Here is a 23,550-nt window from a genome sequence, read left to right on the forward strand (position 1 = left end):
GTTATTAACTCCACACATATCACATACATCTATATGCACGTAACCTGTAGTATCTTGTTAATTTTTTTTATATTCATAATTATATAATATGTATTTAGTTTTGCATACGCTTTTATTAACATTCACTGAGCCATTATATTTTCAGTAGTTAGAATTATTTTTATATTTTTGTGCTTACGCAAATGCACAGTAACAATATTCTTAACAGATGCAACTGTAATGCGTACTGTTTGATAGAACTGAATTAGTGGAATGAGGAATTCACACGATATAATCCAATTTTATTCAAAAAAAATATATGTATATATTTATCGACTATGTTATCTATTCTTATACATATTATCTCAATTAACTCTATCTAAAACGTATCTAAATACAATTACGACCAAATCACATACAGTCAAAGAAAACATCTTAAATTTATAATTGAGAGGGAAGCAGCTGCAAAGCTTCATGTATTGTATTTATTGGCACTTAATCTTGATGGCTGATGTAGGCGACGAAGCGCCCGTACCTGAGGACTTTATCAAACCGACATTTACGGAGAGACCGGTCATCAGGCAATCGGAAGATGGTACCAAAATCACATTCGAATGTAGATGTGTTGGCAAACCGAAACCAACCATCACATGGTAAGAATAAACTCTATCATTGTTACATTTGATATAAAAGACTCTGAAACTGCGACATAACTATTAAATCAATCACACAGGTACCATGGTAAAAAATTAATAAAAGAGAGCAGTCGATACAAAATAACACTAGATGAGGACCAATCGTTATACCATATGGCGCGACTTGAAATCTTAGGCGTGGAAAATTCGGATAGAGGAGAATACAGGGCTTTAGCGAAAAACAAACATGGTGAAGGCGTAGCAAAAATAAATCTTAATTTTGAAGGTGGAGATAAACCGAAGTAAGCTATTGATCATTACAATCAATATAATATTTACTTTATAAAATAGGGCACATATTAAAATTGTATTGTTTTAAACAGAATTCCCGATGGAAAAGCACCAAGGTTTCCTAAAAAGCCTACAATTAGACAAGAAGGGGATATTCTTATTATGGAATGTGTTTTAGAAGCATATCCCTTACCAGATATTACATGGTTCCACGGCGACAAAGAAATTAAAGATGGAGCTAAAATGAAAATGTCTAGAAAGGCTATTGGAAAAGATACATTTAATTTAACCTTAGAAATTTTAAGTCCCACAAGAGAGGATGGTGGAAACTATAGGTGTAACGCTTTCAACTTGTTTGGCGAGAGCAATGCAAATATCGCTCTCAATTTCCAAGGTAATAAAATAATCTTCTTGCACAGTGGTATTAGATAATAAATATACCACGTGATAATTATAAGTACGCATACAGTAGCGGTAGCATGTTAAGCTTTAGGCTTTTAAGCTGCATGATGGAAAATGTATTAAACTCGCGCATGATTGTAGGTAATAATTATGTTATTTTACTTTAGGTGGGGATGACGAAAATGGTTTCGCACCATCATTCATAGAGAAACCTCGAATCATTCCCAACGAAGATGGCACTCTCATTAGCATGCGGTGTGTCTGCAAAGCCAAGCCGGCGGCTGAAGTCACGTGGTACAGAGGCACGACTGTCATCAAGGCTAGCAGTAAAATTGAAATTAAATCATCTGAAATGGGCGAGGATATTTATGAATTGGTATTGCTCTTGACCAACCCGACGGCAGCGGATGGTGGCGCCTACCGCTGTCACGTCAAAAACGAATATGGTGAAAGTAATGCTAATTTGAACTTGAATATTGAAGCGGAGCCTGAACCAGAAGGGGAAGGTCCAACGTTTGTTGAGAAACCCACAATTCAATCTAAAGATAACGGTAAACTAGTAATTATGGGATGCAAGGTTAAAGCTAGCCCAAAACCAACGATAGTGTGGTACCACGAGGGTAAAGAAATCAGGGACTCGTCGAAAATCAAAACCAGGGTCGAAGTTAAAGAAGATATTTACACTATTGTATTGGAACTCGTTGATCCTGGTATTGAAGACTCGGGATTGTATAAATGCAACATTAAAAATGAACTTGGAGAGCTCAATGCAAATCTTACGCTCAATATTGAAAGTAAGTAACATTTTCTTTATTTTACATTATTTTTCACACTCTTTAAATAGATTTTAATATCATAAACATTAAGTATATTGGCATGATCGTTCCATCAAATCATTAATTACTTACTTACTTAAACAAAATATATCAAATTATCTATATCTGATTGTCAAGACATATTGTATGCTTAATTTATGGCGATGTGAATAAAATAATGTTTGTTTACAGTCATTCCAGTTATCAAAGAGAAACCAAAGATCATTAAGATAGTTAAAAAGAAGACTGTTATTATTGAATGTAAAGTATTAAGTAAATTTGCGCCTGCGTGTACATGGTTCAAGGAAGTTAATGCTGTCAAAGAGGACTCGAGGCATACAGTGCTTATTGAGCCTCTTAGAGAAGTAAGTAAAAATGATATCGAAAAACATACTTAATTCGAAACTTACGAATGAAAATATTAATTTTATTATATTTCAGGGCGAATTCACAGTCAAATTGGAAATTTCAAATGTTTCCCAAAATGACAAAGGGTCATACAAACTCGTCGCTAAGAACGAGAAGGGCGAGGCGACGTCACAACAAGTCGAAATCACGGACATACCCGAAGAAAAGGGAGAAAAACCCCAAATCATCAAACATTTCAGAAGTTTGGTTAGTACTTTTTTGTTTCACAAGCATTCTTAATTAAAAATAATAATATGACTTAAGAAGTTATTATGTTCATATAATGATAATACAGTTTTTGATATATAAGTCTGTGGTCTTTAACTATTAGAAGATCATATTTATTAATGCTATGACTTCACGATAATGGCGTTATACTGCTTCCTGGTGAGTATGTTTGTCAACCATTCGTAACATTCATCGATTTTTAAAAACGACAGGCGAAGAAAGAGAACGAGGAAGCAGAGTTCGTTGCTGTCCTCAAGACATCTGACCAATCGTGCAGATGTACCTGGTACAAAAACTCGACGGTCATCAGAGATTCGTCGGAGGTAAACACCTCGTTCGACGGCACAAACGCAAGGATCATTATCAGGAAGGTCTCCTCGAAATATGTTGCCAACTATAGAGTGATCATCAAGAACGAATTTGGTGAAGACGAATCCAGCGCAGACTTAACTTTGGTTGAAGAAAAGGTGAGTTCTGTTTAATTTTACTAGTAGAATTTAGATGCTCCTTTTTATAAAAATAAAACTATATTCATTACCAAATAATCCTCCAAAACTTTTAAATCAATCGGGCTCAAATTAAGGATTAAATTCAAAATCTAATCAACTCTAATTTTAATTTCCTTTAATTGCAGAAAAAGAAAAAGGAGGAAGAAGAAGAGGAAGAAAAGACCGTTATTGAGGAATCAGAGGAAGAAATGTCAATCGTAGAAGAGAAATCTGTAATTGAAGAAAACCACGTCGATGAAAAGAAAAAGGTAAGAAATTTATTAAATAAAACACGGAAAATAGTCTCCAACCTGATTATTAACCTTGTTTAATATATTTAATATTACGTAGGAGGAAGATAAAAAGATAGCTGCCAAGAAGGTGTCGAAAAAAGAAGAGGTCAAGATTGAAGAAAAGAGAGACGAGGTTGACATCGAGGCTAAAAAGACCGAATCAAAGGTTGAAGCCAAAAAAGTGGTCAAAAAAGAAGAAATTAAAAAGGCTGAACAAGAAAAACAAGAAATCGAAGAAGCAAAGAAGGTACTTGAAAAGAAAACTGCTAAAACAGAAGAAGAAAAGAAGGCTCTTCTTGAAAAAATTGAAAGGAAAAAGGTTGAGACTGAAGAGACTAAAATCGATGGCATTCCAAAACTCAAACCAGTCAAACCTAAAGAAGAACCCGTTGAAGAAAAGAAAGAAACTAAAAAGACTGAAAAAACGGAAGAAAAGAAAAAGGTTGTTAAAAAGAAGGTCGTTGCAAAGAAAGAAGAGGTAAGTAATAAGTAATTTTACATAAACGTGCTTTGTATAAAAGCTTATTGTAGTTTATTAGTATTATACATTAGTTCAAGAAAAAAGTATTGAGAAAATATGTATATCCTTTAATTCCATTATAGATATTGTACTGAGTAGGTATTGTTTAAAAAATCTACCCATGTTAATAGATAAATTTTAGTACCTATTGTTATATTGTGATAACTTATTAATTTTTGTTGTGAGTGTCGTGTTAACAATTAGATGTGCTAAACTTTATTTGAACTTAGGATGAACTCGAGTTCGTCGATGATTACGAGCGACCAGTGCTGGAGAAATATGAAAAGATTACACCCACGCCACTCGACAAAAAAACAAAGGACACACATAAGGTAAAATCACACTACACTACAAAACAATCCAATTCAACAAATTAAGAAGTTTTGAAAGAAAATCTTTTACAAAGTAATTCTATATTCTATAACTAATATAAATAAAATACATTACGTTTGAATAGCCAAAACGCGCATCGGTATCAGAAAGTGTTCGAAGTGAACAAGACAGCGAGGAAGAACCTTCTGTCGCTTCTTCAGTACCTGAGAAAAAACCTAAAGTGGAGCCTAAGGGAAAAGATAAGGTATCATTTAAGTAAACTAATCCTAAAACTCTTCATGAATATAACTATTTATCACGAACTAAAAAAATACCAAAACCGGTACAAAATAATCATGCAATACATTGCGATATTCAAAATAGTCTAAATAATATATTTGTAACGTAGGTCGAAGAAAAAACTGAGCCTCGACGGCTCAGTATCAAGAAAGGACTTCCAAAACCAGAGGAACCTGTGGATGAGTTATCTAACGTCAAATTGTCTAAGACACCAGTCAAACCCACGGAACAGACACCCGAAGAGCCACAAGTGGCAAAAACGAAAAAAGTTGCTAAGAAGGTAAAACACGTAACAAATGTAAATTGTTTAACATTATATGAGTAAATAGATCAAACATTTTGACTAAACTTACATGTTATATTATATAGCCGGAAGAGTCAGAATTCGTGGACGACTACGAACGACCTGATCTCGAGAAATATGATAAGATGACGCCTACTCCTACTGACAAAAACAAAAAGCAGAATGGAGTTGAGGTATCCCTTCATAAATATGTACTTTTTCAAATAGTATGTACATTTATACAAATGAATAGTAAAAATATATCTATATTTATAGGCTGCACCTGAATTTGTGGACGATTACGAACGTCCAGAGCTTGAAAAATATGAAAAAGTTACTCCTACACCTAAAGAGAAACGTCGTCTTAGTGATACACAGGTATAATAAATAACATATTATAAATTGCATTGGATATTTCGGTTTTATTAAATTGCTAGGATTTATACTAAAGTTACATTAATGTGTAGGATGAAACTGACATGATGAAGGGAAAAATTAAACCCAAAGAGAAGGAACCGGAACCAGAAATGCCAACTCTTAGAAAACGTCCTGTTACTAAGGATAAGGTATATTATTTTGTCTACTCAAAATGTATTGTTAATTTTACAAACTTACAATCTTTAATTTTACAAATTAAAATAATAATACATTGCGATAGGAGGAAGAGAAAAAACCGGAAGACAAACCAAAGGCAAAAACGATCAAAAAAGATGAAAAAGAATCTAAAAAACGGACCACTAAAGAAAAAGAGGTACATACATCATTACTAAACATACTTATGGTGAAGATTTCTTGCACAGTTTTTTTACTCTTACACAACTCTGTCTATAACACATTCACTAAGTTTCACAAACTTCTAGTTTGATTTACAACAATTCTTACAAGTTTTTCACACAGAGCTCTGTTTCGGCGTATTTCTATTAAATTTCAGCAAATTGTAGACAGGCGTAAGTACGATCTCGCTTTAACTGTCAGCATGGCAAGCGCTGTATAAACGCTTTGCTTTCTATGTCAATTATTTTATTTTCAGCTATGTTCAGCAAACAGTATTTGCCTATTGATTGAGAAACTTAAAAATTATCAAACACTATTTACGTGGGATTTTAAAATCTGTCAATCAACAATTTCGGACCGACCAACTTAGTCATATCCAATATTTACACTATTACATGTTAAAGGTTGTCGAAGAGGAGTTTATCGACGATTACGAAAGGCCTGTTCTTGAGAAGTATGAGAAAATCACACCAACACCACTTGAGAAAAAGAAAAAGGTATACAGTTTCACTAGCTTTGAAGCTGCTTACACATACACATGTTGCTTTGCCAATTTTAGTTTTTAAACATCACACACGGTTAAAAGATAAATCATATATATTTATTAGGATGACAAAAAACCTGAAGAAGAAGTACCATCAGCCACTGCCACTGCTAAACGCCGCTCCGTTAAGGATAAAGACAAACCAGAGGTACACTATACGATACATCTCTTTTCTAAATTAGTTCATCGTAGTAATTTACTCTACCAAATCTAAATTTATCATATTTCTGTAGCCGATGGACGTCGACGAAAGCGTCAATCTGTCCAAACCAAAGGCTCCCGCCAAACCAGGACAACAACCTGAAGACGTTTCTCTTACACATAAAACACCAGCTGAAATTAAACCCACGGTTCGTACATTTTACTGGTAATTTAAAATGTATTTATTTTACTGCTTAAAAACAAAACGATATTAAAAGTAATCCTTTATAAATTAATTTAGGAAGACGAAGCTGAGGCTAAACTTAGTGTTAAGAAACCAGAGATCGTCGAGAATAAGACACTTAAGAGACCTTCACCTAAAGACAAGGGCACCAAGGTACAATATTTGTGCTTCAATTATAAATGCTTTTTTAAATACTCAGGGAAATAGTAGAGGCAAATTCAATATTTCTAAAATTATTCACAGACAGAAGTTTTGGCTGTCGACAATAATATTCCCTTTTCTACATCACCAGTTTTGAAGAGACTTTTAGTTCTCGTTAAGGTATTAGGTAGCTGGAATCTTAATGGCAGTTCATAGAAATAGAACTTAGAAAAATGGCACAAAATTTGATAAAGAAAATAGTTTTAGTCATTAAATAAATCAAAATAGAATCACCAATACAGAGCACAAATTTACATAATTTATTATACTTTATACTTATACTATTTCTTTTTTTATACAAAGCATTATGAAAATGTGAATCTACTATCCTACTTAGATCACAATGTTATGTGGTATTTTCTATATTCTTTCCCTGACTTTCCTATCTCAATACACATTTTACATATATTGTGGTTGGGACCAGGGAGAGGACACTGAGGAGGCTGTTAGTCTCACAAAGCCTCGCACTAAGACCACTACTACTGCCCCTGAAGAAGCATCCCTCACGCAAAAAACACCTGCCAAGAAAAAGCCTACGGTACTGACTTTTCTTTTTTATTTATCTCAGCTTTTCTCAAAAACTAGCTGATAATGCTCGAAAAAATATTTTAGTCTTCACACCTGCAAGCAAGCAATCAAAAATATGTTATTAAAAGAAAAATATTTCAATAGGAGGGATCAGAAGCCGCTCAGCTCAAAGTCAAAAAACCAGCCGTTGTCAAGAAAGCAGATGATGAAGAAGAGGTAGCTAGACGAAATTTGAAATTCTGATCAAATATTTATTGGCTATTTGCTGCCATTCGAATTTAGACAATATAAAAGCTGAGATAATTAAAAATATTTTCCGCTAACTTTTGGTAGACTAATCTAATTAATATCAGTTATACTGTGTGATTTTTAATATATTCACAGATTTTTTTCACAGCACACTAGATACTATACTAATATACCCTACCAATATGCTTTTATAATAATCAATGCTATTATTGTTTAGACTCCTCTGACAGTACAAGATGGTAAATTCGAAAAGCCACAGCTAAAGAAAACTGTTGTTAAGAAGCCAACAGATAAAGCTAAAAAAGCTGAAGCTGGATCTATCGATACCGATGAAGGGGTAATCATGATTTCAAAATTTAATTCTACAGTGTTGTCTATTTTATGTTCTTTCTATTCTTATACACTTGAACATTTTGTATGTACAGTGAGCACAATGTTATCTACAACCTATCCAACACTAACACTCTCGACTTCACACCTAAATGGCACAATCAGATTATATTACGAATTGATAATAATAATTGGATGATTTTGATGTTGGAAGTCAACGGTTTCTGCGTGGTTGTCAATTTACATTATTGGATCGCAAGTCGCATGCTTTTGTTTGTTTCTTGTTGCGCTATGTGTTTTTATGTTACAGGATAAAATCGTAAGTAATTATGTAAAAATTACTAATGTCGATAAAGACTTATATATTATTCTAATTGTTAGAAAATATCAAAGCAAATTAAATTTCCAGCGGCTCTATTTTCCCATCTGTAGAATCTAATAGAATCTAATAGATTTTCTCTTACAGATGGAACTTGATTTTGTCGATGACTATGAAAGACCAGTTCTCGAAAAATATGAAAAGATTACTCCTACGCCCACTGTTCGGGAGAAGAAAGAAAAGGAACAAAAGGTAAAGCTAACAATGCTCACTTATAATTATTATTAAGTAAATAAATTTCCTATATCTGATTTTTTATTACAAACTTTGTTATGCATTTGAATTATGTTTTTATTTAAACTGTACAACATAAAACTAACAAAATAAAGTATTTAGATATTTTACACAAAATGATAAAAATGTGAGACCAATTTTCACATGAATGGAATGAAACAGGTCACAATGATGGCTCAGCAAACCCAACGACTAGAAGTGAAGGTAGAAATCTTGGCTAAGCGTGAACCTTATTTCAATTTGTCCCCTTGAGTGTAAACCCTTCCCTATAAACGCCAAAATTCTTGACTTTGCACCAAAACCTAAATACTTAAAGCACATGTCCAAAGACGCAAAACCTACATTTTGACGTGAATTATCTATGACATAATGTACAAATTAATGTTGGTTTTCTTGGTGTATGTTTTCTCCGTCTATCTATTTATGTCGTCCATTTAAATTGATGTAAATATCTACAAAATCTTATTTCCATGTCATTTTACCGTGTCCATTTTTGACCCTTATGCTAACTGAATATTTTGTGCCTTTATCTTTTTAGACGGAAAGCAGAAGAACATCCATTCAGAGTGAGGTATGTAAATTTTTATGTTTTGATACTGGAATGAAATCCAAAATATCTTACCCCTCCAATAACTATCGTTAGTTATAATTTAATTTGTTGGATTAGACTAGACTCTCTGATTGATTCTACGTCAATCTAAAAATACTTTAATAAAATAGAAACACTTAGTTCAAAGTTTTTGAGTAATCATATTGTAAATATTTATAGGTTAAAGAAGAAGTTACATCACAGAGCCGAAAGAGCTCAATCATTGAAAACCAAGCTGTTAAGGCAAGTATATTGTTCTCTTTTCTTATTTTTTAATTGTTTATATCTACTCATTTGTTAAAATAAAATTATCTTTTCGATTTCGTCTGTAGCTCACAAAAGAATCTGCTGAAAGTAGAAAGTCGTCGATATCGTCGGTGGCAGAACAACAACAAGTTGCCACACTGAAAAAATCTGTTCAAAAGGTAAGTGAGAATCTAAACTGTATTATAAAAACGTAGAAGTCAATATATCAGAATATAAAAAGTCGAACGAATTGAAAAATAGTCGTGACAGTATAAGTAGAAAGCAAGTTGAATGTAAAGCGAATGGGATATAAATATTTTCCTTGAACAGTTTTATTGAAATTGGAACCGTATAGACTTCTATGTTTAATTAACGTAATATTTATTTATACCAAAAAGCAGAGCACACACCAGCAAACGCTAGAAATCAAATAGATGATGCAAATCCCTGCACTTTCTCAGAGTGTTTGATTTTGAACCCTACACCTCACTTGTTAGAATAGATTTCACTATCTTATAAAAGAATCGAAATTTACTATTCACTTCATATTTCAAATTTTTGATTGAAATGAAGAATCGATTGGTAAATTTAAATTACGCTATTGATTAGCTTCACTATTGCCACCATAGAATTTAGTTTTTGATGTACCAAACACTTCTACATTTTTTTTTATTTCATCCACAATACACGCTGCCCTCGAATTACGCTTAATCACTTTCCTAATAACTTGTTTTTAGCCCACCATTAAGGAACCAGAAAAAAGCGAACTTAATGAAATCAAACTTAAGGTAAGTCTCTGCAAACCATCTTTGCATGACAGAATATATGTTCACTTTCTCAATATAAAACTATATATATGTCTTTTTCTTTTTTAAAACAGACAATGAAAAGAAATTCATTCTGTTTCTTTTTTCTTTTTTGTAAATATAACTTCTTAAATATAACTAAAATCTTTGTTTAAATGTTAAATAATTATTTTCATTCTCTTTTCGATATTAGTGTGTTCAGTGAATAACATGTACAAAAAAAAATGTGATAATACTATATGTTTACGGAAATTCAAAAGATGTAAAGCACCAGAACACGTTTGACTTTAGATATAATGAATATTTTTGTGAATAGGACGACACTAAGACAGTAGAGGAGAAGGTAACACCAGAAACTATCAATAAGCCTTCAGAAAAATGGCGACCTACGAAAACTGACACGCAGGTATATACACAAATACACATTCACCCATCAATCACACTAATAAATAATTCAAATATCGGTAATAATAATGATAAAAATGAATATTTACAACAGGAACCCACAGAAGTTGTACAAACGAAAACAACTGACTCGAAAACAGGTCCGAAGGATAAACCCACAGAAAGACGTCGTTCAAGTAAAACTTCTGAGGTAGATATTTTATACCACATTTCATATAAATGATGGAAAATGGTAAACATTCTAGTTTACAACTTTTCATAAAAACTATTTAATAAAAATATTTTATGTAGGAAACGAAGGAAGTAACAGAAGTTACAGAAAAATCCGAAACTAAAACTAAAGTGAAAGCGAATAAACCGAAAGAAGCCAGCCCTTCCGCTAGGAGGCCAAGTGAAACAGAGGTAGTTTCATGTTCTTCTATTTCATTTATTAATATATTGTTTTATTTAAGAAGGATAGGAACTATTTTTATAATAAAAATCTGTTTATGTAGGAAGCGAAGAAAGTAACAGAAGTTTCAGAAAAATCTGAAACCAAAGCTAGACTGAGGGCGGATAAACTTAAAGAACCTAGCCCTTCTGCTAGGCGGACAAGTGAAACAGAGGTAAATAAAAAAAAATATAATAATAGTACAAATATTAAAAGTAGGTTTAAATATAAACATTTTATTTATGAATAATTTATCTATTCTCGCTCAGGAAATTAAAAAAGAAGAACAAATGGAAATAGAGCCAGATAAACCGAAGGTACTTTGTTTAACGTCCACTTATTTTATTGATTGATTATTATATATATTTTTCTTTTAAAAATTTATATATTTTACTAGGAACCAGAGACACCGTTAACGCCTAAACAATCTCCTTTCCACTTGAGAAAGAAATCATACATAGAGGTTCGTAAAATTATAACAGATTTATTTGTGAAATATTACGTACTTATTTGAAAAATATTATTTTATACTCTATTCATATTTTAATGTTAATATATGATGTCCTAGGAACCCGAGTTCGACTTTAATGGACTTTCGGAATCTTTGGACAAGGTAATAAAAATAATTACGATTGAATCACAACTTATTATTTATATTTTGATATTCTAATGACAAAAACAATTTATCAGGAACCCGAATTAGTAATAGAAGAATCCAAACCCGAAAAATTAGACAAACCAGTACAATCACCATTTAATCCATGGAAGAAAAAACCTTTCCAAGACGAAGAGGTAACAATAATTTAAACACATAAAAAAAAACATATATACACAACCACACTAACTTCATAAAAATCTCTTACAAATATCATCATTCGATAGGTTCCAACACTTGGCACTCCTGGTAAAGAAGAAGTACAAAATGAAGTTCCATTTTCATGGAATGTAATACCAGAAATACCACAGGTACACATTACAAATATTTTAAATCATTATTATTGAAAAATTAATGCCTGATGTATTGAGTAAAGTAATTTAGATTCGTACTTAACGACTTGTCTATAAAATCATTGTAGTTATAACAAAAAAATTTTCAATATCAGGCTGAACAGACGCCAGAGTTGGAAGATAAATATATACCAACACTATTAGAAACTCCTGACACACGAAGAAGACCTTGGTCTCCACAGGTAGACACACGCTGACCTAATTTGTCAAATCACTTGGAACTAAAAGCATTTTCTTGACTATAAAAATATCATTAACACACCACATTGGCACACACAAAATCATTGCACACACGATTGGTTTTATAACGTTTGATGATGACGAAAAGTTTCGTATGGTCGCCAATAATGAATTTACTCTTTAGGCTGATTGGATAGTCGACGAGCCTATAGCAGCCACACTTGAAATACCACAACTTGCTTTTAGCAGCAGCCCAGGAACACCTGAGGAGGTATAAGCTCGGGCGCACAATTGTGAACAGCATAACAACTTTAGCACATGCACCAAATTTTTTACTGGATTTATTCAGCACGAGCATTAAGCACAAGCACCAAGTAGATACTATTATATTAGCAAAAAGATCTATTAATGGTTGATCTTCTATAGAAGTATTGATGAGCGACAGATCTTGTATGGATCATTAATCATTAATAGATATAGTATTTTTGCACAATACGTTAGTAGTTAGAATGTAGGTAGTTGGCACACGTACTTATAAAGTAGTTACAAAGTTATCTATGTGTAAGTAATTGTATTATTATTAGGTGAATCAATGTTCTTAACAAAATACGCTATATTTGTATATAGTTGTAACTTCACTGTTTTGTATATTAATATACTTCCTGCTTTGCTTTGCTTCTTAACGATGATACCTTAAACCTGTATATTGCACAGTATCTAGTTTAATTAATAAGTGTAATATGTAACATAATTAGAAACTCTACCTTGATAGTTTCTTGAATTATTATATTGACAGATTGCGATGGTAAGTAACATATAAATTACAGATTTACATTCATTTACCACAAAGTTCTTCATAAATTAGTAAAAATATAAATAAACTCATTAGTTGATTTTTTAAATTCTACCAAGGACAGTGATTAGATATTTTATTATCAACCTCAAAAACCTATGTTTTTGAGGTTGATAGTAGAATATCTTTAACTCGTGATAATTAATAAATATTTTGTATTGCAGAAAGTGGCTATTAAAGAAGAGACTGTACAAGAAGAGGCAAAGAAGGCCAAGGTCTCATCTGTCAAGAAGAAGGCAGAGGACCTTCCTGAGATCGCTGACTATGACAGACCCGAACTTGAGAAATATGAGAAAATATCCCCGACACCGACAACCAGAGACAAACCAGAAAAAGACAAGGTATCTATAACACTGACGATACTTAGTTTTTAAAGGTGCGATAAATGTTTTTATCGATATTAGTAGAGAGATAAAAAAAAATACTGACTACACACCTATACTTCTATTTTTCTATATAGTATGATAAGTATAGGCCGAAGATCTTTAAAGATCGGACTTTTCCAATGAAAGCAATATGAAGAAAATGAAGAAAATATATTCATGAAGAAAAATCCAATTGAGAATATTTTTTGCAGCCTATTCCTAAAGTACCTGAAATTAAGGCACCAGATGATAAGCTAGCTGCACCTAAGATCGAAGTGATTCGCGAGAAATCTCCTAAACCCGAAATGCCAAGGAAGCCTTCTCTGGCACCCGGGGCTCCCGTCGGAAGGCGAGGTTCTCTCATTCCTCCTCCAGAGGAAATGGGTAGACGACCTTCGCTTATCATCAGCGACGAGGTACGTAATATTCCTCGTAATCTTGTGAAAATCTTTTCATGTTTCAATTTACTATACAACAATATTGAACAACGATTTGTAATAATTTATCAACAGGTATGATACAGTTTCAAAGTAACTTTTTAGATTTTCTATTTAAATATTGTGCCGTCCAACTGTAGTATAGAAATTGTTTATTATATGGAAAGACCAAAATCTTTACACCCATTTCATAGAATTTTGTGTTTCAGTGCATACCTACTAAAAGATTTTGGTATTCTATAGATATATCTATTTGAATACATTTTGCCATCCTACGTAGTTTAGATACCCTATTCTCTCAAGCCGAACCCTTAACATTAGTTTGACCTTATCCTTGAAAATTATGCCAGTACTATTAATCATCTATAAAAAGATGAAGCTTACAATACGAATGCTTAGTAGCAAAGAGACATATAGACATAGTTTATGGTTTTTATCTTAGAATCCTTGGCTCCCTGCTTCTAGATTTGTAGATCTACTCGGTAGCAACAAACATATTTTTGAGGCAATTCATTTGTAGTTATATTAAACACCGTACAAAACGTAATCCACAGGAAAATAGAAAACTAAGACCTGGTGAGGTGGTCGAAGAGAAAAAGGTAAAATCAAAAGAAAAGCTAAAAATATACGTGAATGCTGTCCGTTATATTGCCGTGATATAAGATTTAACGTTAAAACTTAATTCGTTTGCAACTGACGCGGTTCACAACTCAATTTTGCATCTGGATAATCACATAGACTCTGATCGACCTAAAAATGGTAAAATGAAATAGTTGTATGTTATTATCCAGGGATCTGTAAAACGTTTTGTCGTCAATGGCACCAAACTTAAACAGCACATTATTGTGGAGTCGCGCACACGTATTGCACAGCTTGTCAGCACGCCAGCACATAATAACGGTCAAGTATTGGTCGCGTTTTAGAAAGTTCTAGATTCTCAGCACCTAAAGAACGCTGACGACCACTAACAATGTAAAACTGACATAACAAAACGCAAAACGTAACGTAATAACTCTGCACATGCTGGTATTCCTTGCACTGAATAATAAGCATTAGGTAGGTGAGTAGGGCCAGGTTCGGCGGCAGAGATAGGCACCATATTATTGATATTTAAGGGGATATTATCAATATTTTTTAACAACAGGTCACCAAATTGCGTCCAGGAGAAGTTTTAGACGACAAAAAGGTGAGATCGAATGGATCTGGCCGGTTTAGGTGGACGCTGCTCGCTTTGCCAAGCATTTTGTCTTTTTTTATTATTATTTTTTCTTCTTTTATTATTATTTTTACACTGACACTACGGACGACTTTTGCCGAATCAACAACAAATTATAAAATATTTATTAGTGACATAGTTACACTAAGAAAGTAAGACACTCTTCATAAAGTATTCAGTTATTATATTTCAAAGGATTCCATATCAAGTACATATAAAGCTAATAAGTGAATGTAGAATATAATCTTTCCCATAGAAAAACTTGAAGACCAAGTCAAATGAAGTACTACTGAAGTCTTCTCATGTCTTCCCTCTCCTATAAAGTTACTTGATCATTCTTTTCAAACCCCTTAGACGTTATTTTATCCAGTAGTAGTTGCCGCTTTGCCGTCCAGCAGAAATTTTGACAATATCTAGCTGGAAATGATTTTTTTCTTTTTGTTAATCGGAGGCCCAGAATTAATATTGTGCATTTACAACATGCAAAATATTAGTTTAAAAATGTACCTCCATTTAACAGCTTCGTAGAATTCTTTTAGAATGGCTTTAGTTTCCTAAAACCCAATAACTGATTTTAGTTTGTACTTTTCCACTAATTTATTAATTTTAGTTGGCACATGACATTAAAATGTCCATTTATAGTTTTAAGTTTTACATTTACATAAAAACAGTATTACTACACGACTAATAGCAACACGTTTTGTACTGTACAAAGTTAATTTTAAATTTTACACGGAATGTGTGAAACGAATTATATTGACACTTCTCATAAACACTTATCACCGACATATAGCTACTCACACATAACATAATTGAAAGAATAACTCAACATGGCACACATAATTTTGTCATTTTAATTTATGCACAAAATTAACAGAGAATGGTTTACTAAAACGAATATTTTTTTCCAAAAAAGAAACGCAGCAGGCCCGGTGAACTCGCGGAAGAGGTATACAATGTGTGAAAAATATATGTTTAGATTATATGTTATAGCAAAAAATACTCTTTAGATACGTGGCTAACATAGATTTTTCCCAAGTGATTAATTCAAAGTGGATGAAATTATCAAACCTATTGTAAGATGACCACACATTTTATGATTGGCAAAAAAAATAGTCGAATCTCGTATATTCATTTTTGGACCAAAAAAGTTGTAAATACGTAAAAAGAGCTACTAATAAGTGACGCATAACATTTTGTAAGAAATGATAACCAAAATGACAACCTAATTGCAAATTATATTGCATGTTTCCGTAAAAATCCAAGTTATAATATCCGTGCATGCTATATATAAAGCGATTGATAAATAAAATTGTCTGTAGTACCAACTACAAATTTTGTAATATCCATAAAATGCACTAAATTACTGATAATTCCAATGCATTAAATTATCAAGCTTTAGCACCGATAATTTAAAGTACCTAATTAAAGTTATAACAATTTTGAATATCGATGATCTAGTTAGTATAATTGAAATGATGAGAATCGTAATTGATGTCACAATATCATTGAATCTAATTCTTGAAGTCTAGTTAAAGATCACGGATATTCGGATAAAGATGCCACAATCCACGAAGCAAGGTTACGAAATGAATAACTTGAATTGCACAACGATGCCGATCTAAATATGTCACACGTAATTATTATAAATCAAATAGATTAAATATAGAAGCGGAAGCTAAACAATGATTCTATAATTAACAATAAATACGTTCAGTCCACGGCCAATAATGACGCAAATAAACTAAATAAATAATGCCCCCAACCCTAATGAATGCTCATGTCTAAGCAAGTCGCGTAGTAAATTCAATTAGAATACTTTATAAACATTGTAATGCATATCTAAGGGCACGGTGGTGCCCCCGCCAAGTCGAGCTAAAAAGCAGCACTGCCGTACCATCCTTTTCTCGATCTACTTCTTTGGATAATTGGAAGTCTGGAATATTAATTACAACATTGCTGCAATGATAGCAATTATTTTATATAAAAATATTTATTTATGTATATTGCACATCTTTAGAGGGGATACAATACTCTTAAACTTAATTTTGAGCTGTGGTCTTGTCTACCATTGTCTACCAGTTCACCTTTGGAATAATGTGAAATTGTCATTAATCTTCAAAATAATTTATTCTATATCTTTTGTAGAAAAACTATAATAGAAATTGGAAATAATAACGAGATTGTGATGTTTAAAGCTAAATTAAATGTTGCTTGAGAAGGCACTGCATTACTAAATGTAAAAGAAATGAACAAATATCAAAACAAAACAAATATTACAAACACACGCAAGGCAAATGATGCACACCTGTTCACGTCTCGGCCAATGACGTGATGGCTCTAACGAAGCAGACGGAGCCAGTGTTGATGATTATGATTGATCTTTATTCTTAAATATGAGTGCAGAAATTAGGCCAAGAGCAGGAGAGCGGTCTTGAAATGTTCTCACCCTTAGCTGCGGTGATCTGCCAGACTCGTGAGTTATTGCCCCCGAACTATTGTTAAAAAGTCATCATTCTTCGTCGTGGCCAGCTGTCACCGCGCGATGGTCCGTTGAATAGATGCTATTTTAAATGACGTCAAAACTTTATAAAGTGTAGGTACCTAATTACTTATTTTTAATAAAAAATTTAACGCCATGTGTAAAATAATTGCCTCTACGGTTGGTTAGTCTGTTGTAGTAGCGATTGTACTCGTATTTACATGAAGTGGAACAAGGGCACCTATGTAGACTCGATAAATTCGATTAGTAAAAAGGAATATTTACTTTTGTCAATATATATTTTCCTTCTGGTATGTAATTTTATGTACCTACCAACTACTCACACAATATTTCTATATTTAAAAAAATCCTACTAAAATTATGTAAAAAGCGCAGCAAGACAGGCCTAAATGTCAACATTACCTGAGATTGCGCGTGGGCATCTCCCTCCGGACGAACTGCAAGTGTTGGTGGACATTCAGCTATTAATGCGGTGTCGGGCGATTTTGGCAGGATTGCAGCACCCTTGGCCATCGGCTCTTGAAATTGATCACTTCTTCGACAGGTGAATCACACAATATTTGCGTTCTAATAGTTAACTGAAATAAAATTCAAGTCTTATAAAAAATTAAGTCCGTTATTGCAATATTCCGCAATTCCATTTTTCTATGATTAACGTTGTTACAACCTGGCTAGAAAATAATCTTAGCTAGTTTAAAATTGAACGATGTAAAAATATCGACAAGTTATATATAAATAGATTCGATTCTTCGGCGTTTGTCTTAAAATCTATCACCTTGCTAACTATGCGGTACGCAGATATTTCAGGCATCTCGCTCCTTGCCAGCGATGACAATGCTTGAGTTATACACGTCCGCTACGGCGGTGCCAATCAATCTCATTTTCTTACGCAATAAATCTCATCTAATTTATGAAGTAACAACGATACGCGTCTCTTAAGAAATTTTTAGATAAAATCTAACTCCGGCTGCCAAAGACCATCGCTCTAATGTCAATACGTCTTTAAAGTACACGATGCGACTAAAAACAAATTACAGACAAGGTAACATCGCCGAAAATATCATTAGTATCTAAATTGATAATAAAATTTACCAATAATGAGTTTATTACACAGGACAGGATCTGGAGATCCAAACAGACTTATTGAAATTAAATATTTTGGAGCAAATTCGTGTCCAAGATCACCTTAATCTGATAATTAATTGAATTGGTCTGCTGATTTGTGCTGCGCACAAATAGAAGTCCCGCGCCCGCGCACCCCTCGCGCCCCGCCGAGGCTGGCGACCATGTCCGTACGACCCCTTCTTCAGTCTTTTGACATTCGCGCCCATTTTTAGATGGAACGATACTTACGAACTATACCCAATCGAGAAATATAAAAACGACAAAAATATTAATTTATATTAAGATATTAAATAAAAATAGTAAAATAATAAATATTTATAAAAATAAAGCATTTAATGTTGACGCTTTTTTAAAAATGAAGATTATTAAAAATGATCTGAATGCTTTTATGATGACTTTTGAATATTTAGTCAGTGATCTCAGTGATAGAGTGTGACATGATGATGGAGCTGTGATGTAAAGACTCTTTGATAATAAAGACGATCAGTTTGGTTGTATTGTGGCATCTTAATTTAATGTAACTAACACCATGGCGGCTGTGGCTAAGAAACCACTAGCTCCCCTTAAACCGAAGGCAGCAGGTGCCGACCCGGTAAGTACAAGTGGCTTTATATGTTGTATGTTACGTGTTTTTCTTGAATATTATAAAGGACATCTAAACTAACTTTTTTCCACAAATATTAGGCTTGGGCGTTATGTAAAAAATGTAACTTATTCCCAAAGTTATCCAGGTGAAGTGACTATGAAGATCAATTAAATTTTAACTCGATGTCGACCAAATAATTAAACATTGAAAAAGCTGATGATATTGGGAGGGGCATTTTTATATTCTATACATTCGATATTTCAATACAAGATAAACAGCGGTTGGAAGCTAGTCCAAAGGTATCTCATAAATTTTCCGTGAATAATCGGCTCATGGCATCTGAAACTTATAATAATCACGTTTGCTAATAAATTGGGAGATAACTTCCAACATATACAAGTGTCATAAATTTGCCAGACGTAAATAGGCTACGCGGAGTTATTGCAATAATTAGTTTACGCCGTGACAAATTCTAATGATCGAAGTTTGTCATTTTGAGGTTCATCCAAAATTTTACTTACTACAATTTTAAATATTCATATTTTTTTTTTACCAAATTTAATACTTATTATTATTAACGCTTTCTAAAAAAATATTTACCGTACATAAATAGATATAGTCTAAATTTTTAAATGTATTGTTATACAAAATGTACAAACTGTAACTCCCTTCGACCTTCTTTTAAGTGGAACACAACTACAAGATGCAAGGAAAAAAGTTGTTACGAATGGAATATGTTATATGAAAATTTATTTGTTACTTACACTAATTTTCTTGAAGTAATGTCACCAAGTTAGTATACTGAAGCATAGATAAAATAAAATACTTTCAATGCATAAACAACTACAACAACTCTCAATGCACTTAGGATTTTAGAATATTCCCAGGTAGGTTCTGTAATAACAGGCTAGATATCATAACAGTATTATCTTACGTGACGAAAGCTCACTTTAGTTTATTATAATAACGTGCAAATAACAAGTCAATGCGACGTTTTAGATTAGAAAATATTGCAATCATTGTCATAATTTCATAAATATCAACACAGCACTTGCGCCGCATTTGTCAGGAAATCCAGATCGTCATTGTCGGACCATTTGGCTAACGTTGTGAATGTAGTACATCTGTCATAACACATTTGTACTGTGTATTCGGTTACTGGTGCTGGAGTTTCGATCTAATTTTAATAGTAGGTAACAGGAGAGTTTTGATGTCCTTTATCTTGTACGTATCAGGGTCACAACCATTAGTAAGTAATATTTTTATGAAAAATCGAAATGTAATGATATCGATTGAGGTATTCATAGAATAATGATCAATGGATAATACGACATAAAGTTTTGATTTGCCGTTTCCATGTTTCTAACTGTAACGTGAATAACTATTGAAACAATGATTTCCCGTGATTAACATCTGCCTTCTTTGAAAGGAGATCCTATTTAACAATGTTTTGATGATATAGCGACGAAAATCTGGAGACGCTAGAAGGCCATCGGTGCAAGACCTGGAAGATCTCATTAACAAACCTTCTGTGCCATTGAAACCAATCGGAAATGAAGGACCTCCGGTCATTGTGGACGTCCAGGAGAGCTATTCAGCTGTTGAGGGTCAGTAACACTACTAAATACTTATTATACTAATAAAATTAAATCACTTTAATTCAGGTTTAACATAAGTATTATTCATCTACTGGTTTAATTCGTAGAAATATCGAAATAGTTTTACTTTTAATATTATTTTTGTCTACTTACATTTTAGTACGATCTAATATTTTCAACGAATTAAGTATATCATAACGTATGTGAATTAAATAATTCTAAAGTTAATAAAGCTAGTTTTTCTATCAATCAGATCAAACTGGCTACCTCACAGTACAAGTGGAAGGCAACCCTCCACCCACATTCAAATTCTATAAGGGTGTTACCGAAATCATTGAGGGTGGTCGCTTCAAGTTCATCACTGATGGAGAAACCGGACTCATCACATTGTGCATGAGGAAGGTTAAGCCCAACGATGAAGGCAAATACAAGGTGGTAGTCAGCAACATCCATGGAGAAGATTCAGCTGAAATGCAACTTTATGTATCTGGTGAGTTTAAATTACCAAAAAACGAACTATTAAACTAAGATTTATATTTCTATTAAAATATAATAATAACAATTGGTAAAAGAGTTGATTTAGCAATGAATAATGACACTACACGTGTTACGAATCCACTAAGTAATAATAAAATGATACCTTAGACTCCAGCGGCATGGACTTCCGTGCTATGCTCAAGAAGAGAAAGTATGCCAAATGGGGCGAAAAGAAAGAGGACCCAGACTGGGGTGATCTCAAAGAAGTGGATAAACCTATCCCACCACTCAAAAAAGTGGAAAAGGTAAGACTAAGATTTCAGTATCTTTCCGTTTTAAATTAATTTTAACTGAGTGGTAGATAATGATACAATACGAAATGAAGACGGTGATATAAATGCTGACTTGTTATTCTTAACCAACATTTCAAATCTTTTAGATTAGATATATTAATCATAATTTGGCTTTGAAATCAAACAAACCTTTGTCAGCTTCTATCAAAATTTAACGAAGCATTTTAAAGAGTCTATTTTGATTGCAGTGACTAATTAAAATATGTCAATTTCGTCTGTTAAAAGTTGGCAGAAAATTGGCTTCCTATTTGATATTTAAAAGACATTATCGCATCTACTTTCATTTTATTAATATGTTATATATTTATCAAGTAGTACTTGCCAAATTTTAATAGGCTCAATGTAATTCACAATTAAGACGTACCATCTTATTTCAATTATCTAAATGCTACATTATTTTTACTTGTAACATTTTGTATAACATCGTATGCATCTCTAGGGCTTAGAAACTGGATATTTCGAAGAAGACGGCTGCATTGTGGTTGTGTCGGAGGGTGTCGAGCTTTGTAGATTCCCAGTTGATAAGCTCAGCTCTGGACACTGGTCCTGGATTAAGGTCCTCAGTATTCTAAACTGCAGCATCATCGTTCATTCCATCTTACATTTCAAACTTATTGTTCTTCTTTCAATTTCTTCTCCTCGTCTATTTCCACCTCGATTATCAAGGTATTTTCTTCTGTTAAAAAAACTTAAATATTATTTTAAAAATTATGATAAAAAATCACTTGCATGATTGTTAAAAAAAATATTTTAAACTGAGATAAATATATAAACTTTAACAATTACAATAAACTTTTATATACTTTTTAAGTTAAAAAGTTTCTAGTTAATTCCATGAAAATAGGTTTCACGAAAATGACCAAACGGTAGTATCTTTGAATGATGACATTGACTGTACGACATGTTTACATGTCATAAAATAAATGCAGCCCAGAATTCTCTACAATATTGTTGAAAGAATTATAAAAATCATGGCGCAGTGGCTCATGAAAACGGTGTTTACCGTCTTCAATGTAAGTAACGCAGTGAACGATGAGCACGGCTACAGTCCGGCTCAAGTTAAAGTTAATTTTGGCTTCGCTTGTGATCAGTATTCACAACACATATGTTTTTTTAAACCAAAGTGAATTGACTCTAGTTCAAACTTATTCACATCTAGTCACTTTTGTGAAACAATCTAACAAATTAGTCCCACCATATTTTTCTCATAATAAAAAAAAATCACTCGTTAATTTCATACCATGCAGTCCGCGCTTACTATCTTACTTAGCTCCTAAATCATCAAGGCTTTTCTTACCAACGTAAACAATGACCTTAATTTTGTAACATCTTCTGTCGGTTCTAGGGTATCTTTGAAATACGGAGACGAATGTCTCTCAGAGAAATGATACCTGATTGGCCCGCTTTGATGGAGACTGTCAAAGTTAAGGTTCGATAAAAAGGAAAGATAAAAGTATAAAGTAAAACTGGGAGCGTTATGCCTTTTTGAAATGACTTGAAAGTTACTAATAAACATTTTACAAATTTGAGAATATTGTTCGTATACAAAATTTCAAAACGACATTTAAACGCTCTTTTAAATTAATGGAATTATAAAATGAATGGATAAATAACTGAACTGAATTTGTCGTTTGAAAATTATCCTCCTCTTTTTCAGTAATATAGTTTGTCAGTAGTAGTACTATAACACAGTCAATACATTTTGATATATCGAGTTAACTTGTGGATATTAAAATGAGAAAGTATCGAGGATGGTAATATTCAGATCGATTTAAACGAAATGTATTAAAACTGA

At 32.8% G+C, this 23,550-nt stretch overlaps 1 protein-coding gene across 29 annotated transcripts in view; it reads left to right on the plus strand.

The window, feature by feature from the left end:
• bt (bent) overlaps positions 1–23,550 on the plus strand; it is a 109,221-nt gene that overhangs the window by 10,339 nt on the left and 75,332 nt on the right. Inside the window, exons 7-55 of one of the 29 annotated variants that reach the window (XM_064436742.1) lie at positions 497–632; positions 713–916; positions 998–1,299; positions 1,475–2,101; positions 2,315–2,487; positions 2,564–2,737; positions 2,971–3,225; positions 3,393–3,515; positions 3,598–4,017; positions 4,290–4,391; positions 4,517–4,636; positions 4,781–4,951; positions 5,041–5,148; positions 5,231–5,332; positions 5,422–5,520; positions 5,613–5,705; positions 6,133–6,225; positions 6,337–6,420; positions 6,506–6,622; positions 6,715–6,810; positions 7,283–7,396; positions 7,531–7,602; positions 7,853–7,972; positions 8,432–8,536; positions 8,741–8,782; positions 9,117–9,149; positions 9,348–9,410; positions 9,500–9,592; positions 10,151–10,201; positions 10,536–10,625; positions 10,719–10,814; positions 10,916–11,026; positions 11,119–11,229; positions 11,324–11,371; positions 11,452–11,517; positions 11,623–11,667; positions 11,745–11,846; positions 11,937–12,020; positions 12,158–12,244; positions 12,427–12,513; positions 13,260–13,436; positions 13,673–13,876; positions 15,042–15,083; positions 16,030–16,062; positions 20,790–20,934; positions 21,179–21,415; positions 21,571–21,707; positions 22,195–22,311; positions 23,101–23,184. In XM_064436742.1, coding sequence (XP_064292812.1) covers positions 497–632; positions 713–916; positions 998–1,299; positions 1,475–2,101; positions 2,315–2,487; positions 2,564–2,737; positions 2,971–3,225; positions 3,393–3,515; positions 3,598–4,017; positions 4,290–4,391; positions 4,517–4,636; positions 4,781–4,951; positions 5,041–5,148; positions 5,231–5,332; positions 5,422–5,520; positions 5,613–5,705; positions 6,133–6,225; positions 6,337–6,420; positions 6,506–6,622; positions 6,715–6,810; positions 7,283–7,396; positions 7,531–7,602; positions 7,853–7,972; positions 8,432–8,536; positions 8,741–8,782; positions 9,117–9,149; positions 9,348–9,410; positions 9,500–9,592; positions 10,151–10,201; positions 10,536–10,625; positions 10,719–10,814; positions 10,916–11,026; positions 11,119–11,229; positions 11,324–11,371; positions 11,452–11,517; positions 11,623–11,667; positions 11,745–11,846; positions 11,937–12,020; positions 12,158–12,244; positions 12,427–12,513; positions 13,260–13,436; positions 13,673–13,876; positions 15,042–15,083; positions 16,030–16,062; positions 20,790–20,934; positions 21,179–21,415; positions 21,571–21,707; positions 22,195–22,311; positions 23,101–23,184 — 6,395 coding nt within the window. Of the gene's footprint in view, positions 1–496; positions 633–712; positions 917–997; positions 1,300–1,474; positions 2,102–2,314; positions 2,488–2,563; positions 2,738–2,970; positions 3,226–3,392; positions 3,516–3,597; positions 4,018–4,289; positions 4,392–4,516; positions 4,637–4,780; positions 4,952–5,040; positions 5,149–5,230; positions 5,333–5,421; positions 5,521–5,612; positions 5,706–6,132; positions 6,226–6,336; positions 6,421–6,505; positions 6,623–6,714; positions 6,811–7,282; positions 7,397–7,530; positions 7,603–7,852; positions 7,973–8,431; positions 8,537–8,740; positions 8,783–9,116; positions 9,150–9,347; positions 9,411–9,499; positions 9,593–10,150; positions 10,202–10,535; positions 10,626–10,718; positions 10,815–10,915; positions 11,027–11,118; positions 11,230–11,323; positions 11,372–11,451; positions 11,518–11,622; positions 11,668–11,744; positions 11,847–11,936; positions 12,021–12,157; positions 12,245–12,426; positions 12,514–13,259; positions 13,437–13,672; positions 13,877–14,451; positions 14,497–15,041; positions 15,084–16,029; positions 16,063–20,789; positions 20,935–21,178; positions 21,416–21,570; positions 21,708–22,194; positions 22,312–23,100; positions 23,185–23,550 lie in introns of all 29 variants that reach the window. The other 28 variants (XM_064436743.1, XM_064436744.1, XM_064436748.1 and 25 more) reach the window with 28 other exon arrangements.

Source organism: Plodia interpunctella, chromosome 23, assembly GCF_027563975.2.
Source record: "Plodia interpunctella isolate USDA-ARS_2022_Savannah chromosome 23, ilPloInte3.2, whole genome shotgun sequence".
Classification (NCBI taxonomy): domain Eukaryota; kingdom Metazoa; phylum Arthropoda; class Insecta; order Lepidoptera; family Pyralidae; genus Plodia; species Plodia interpunctella.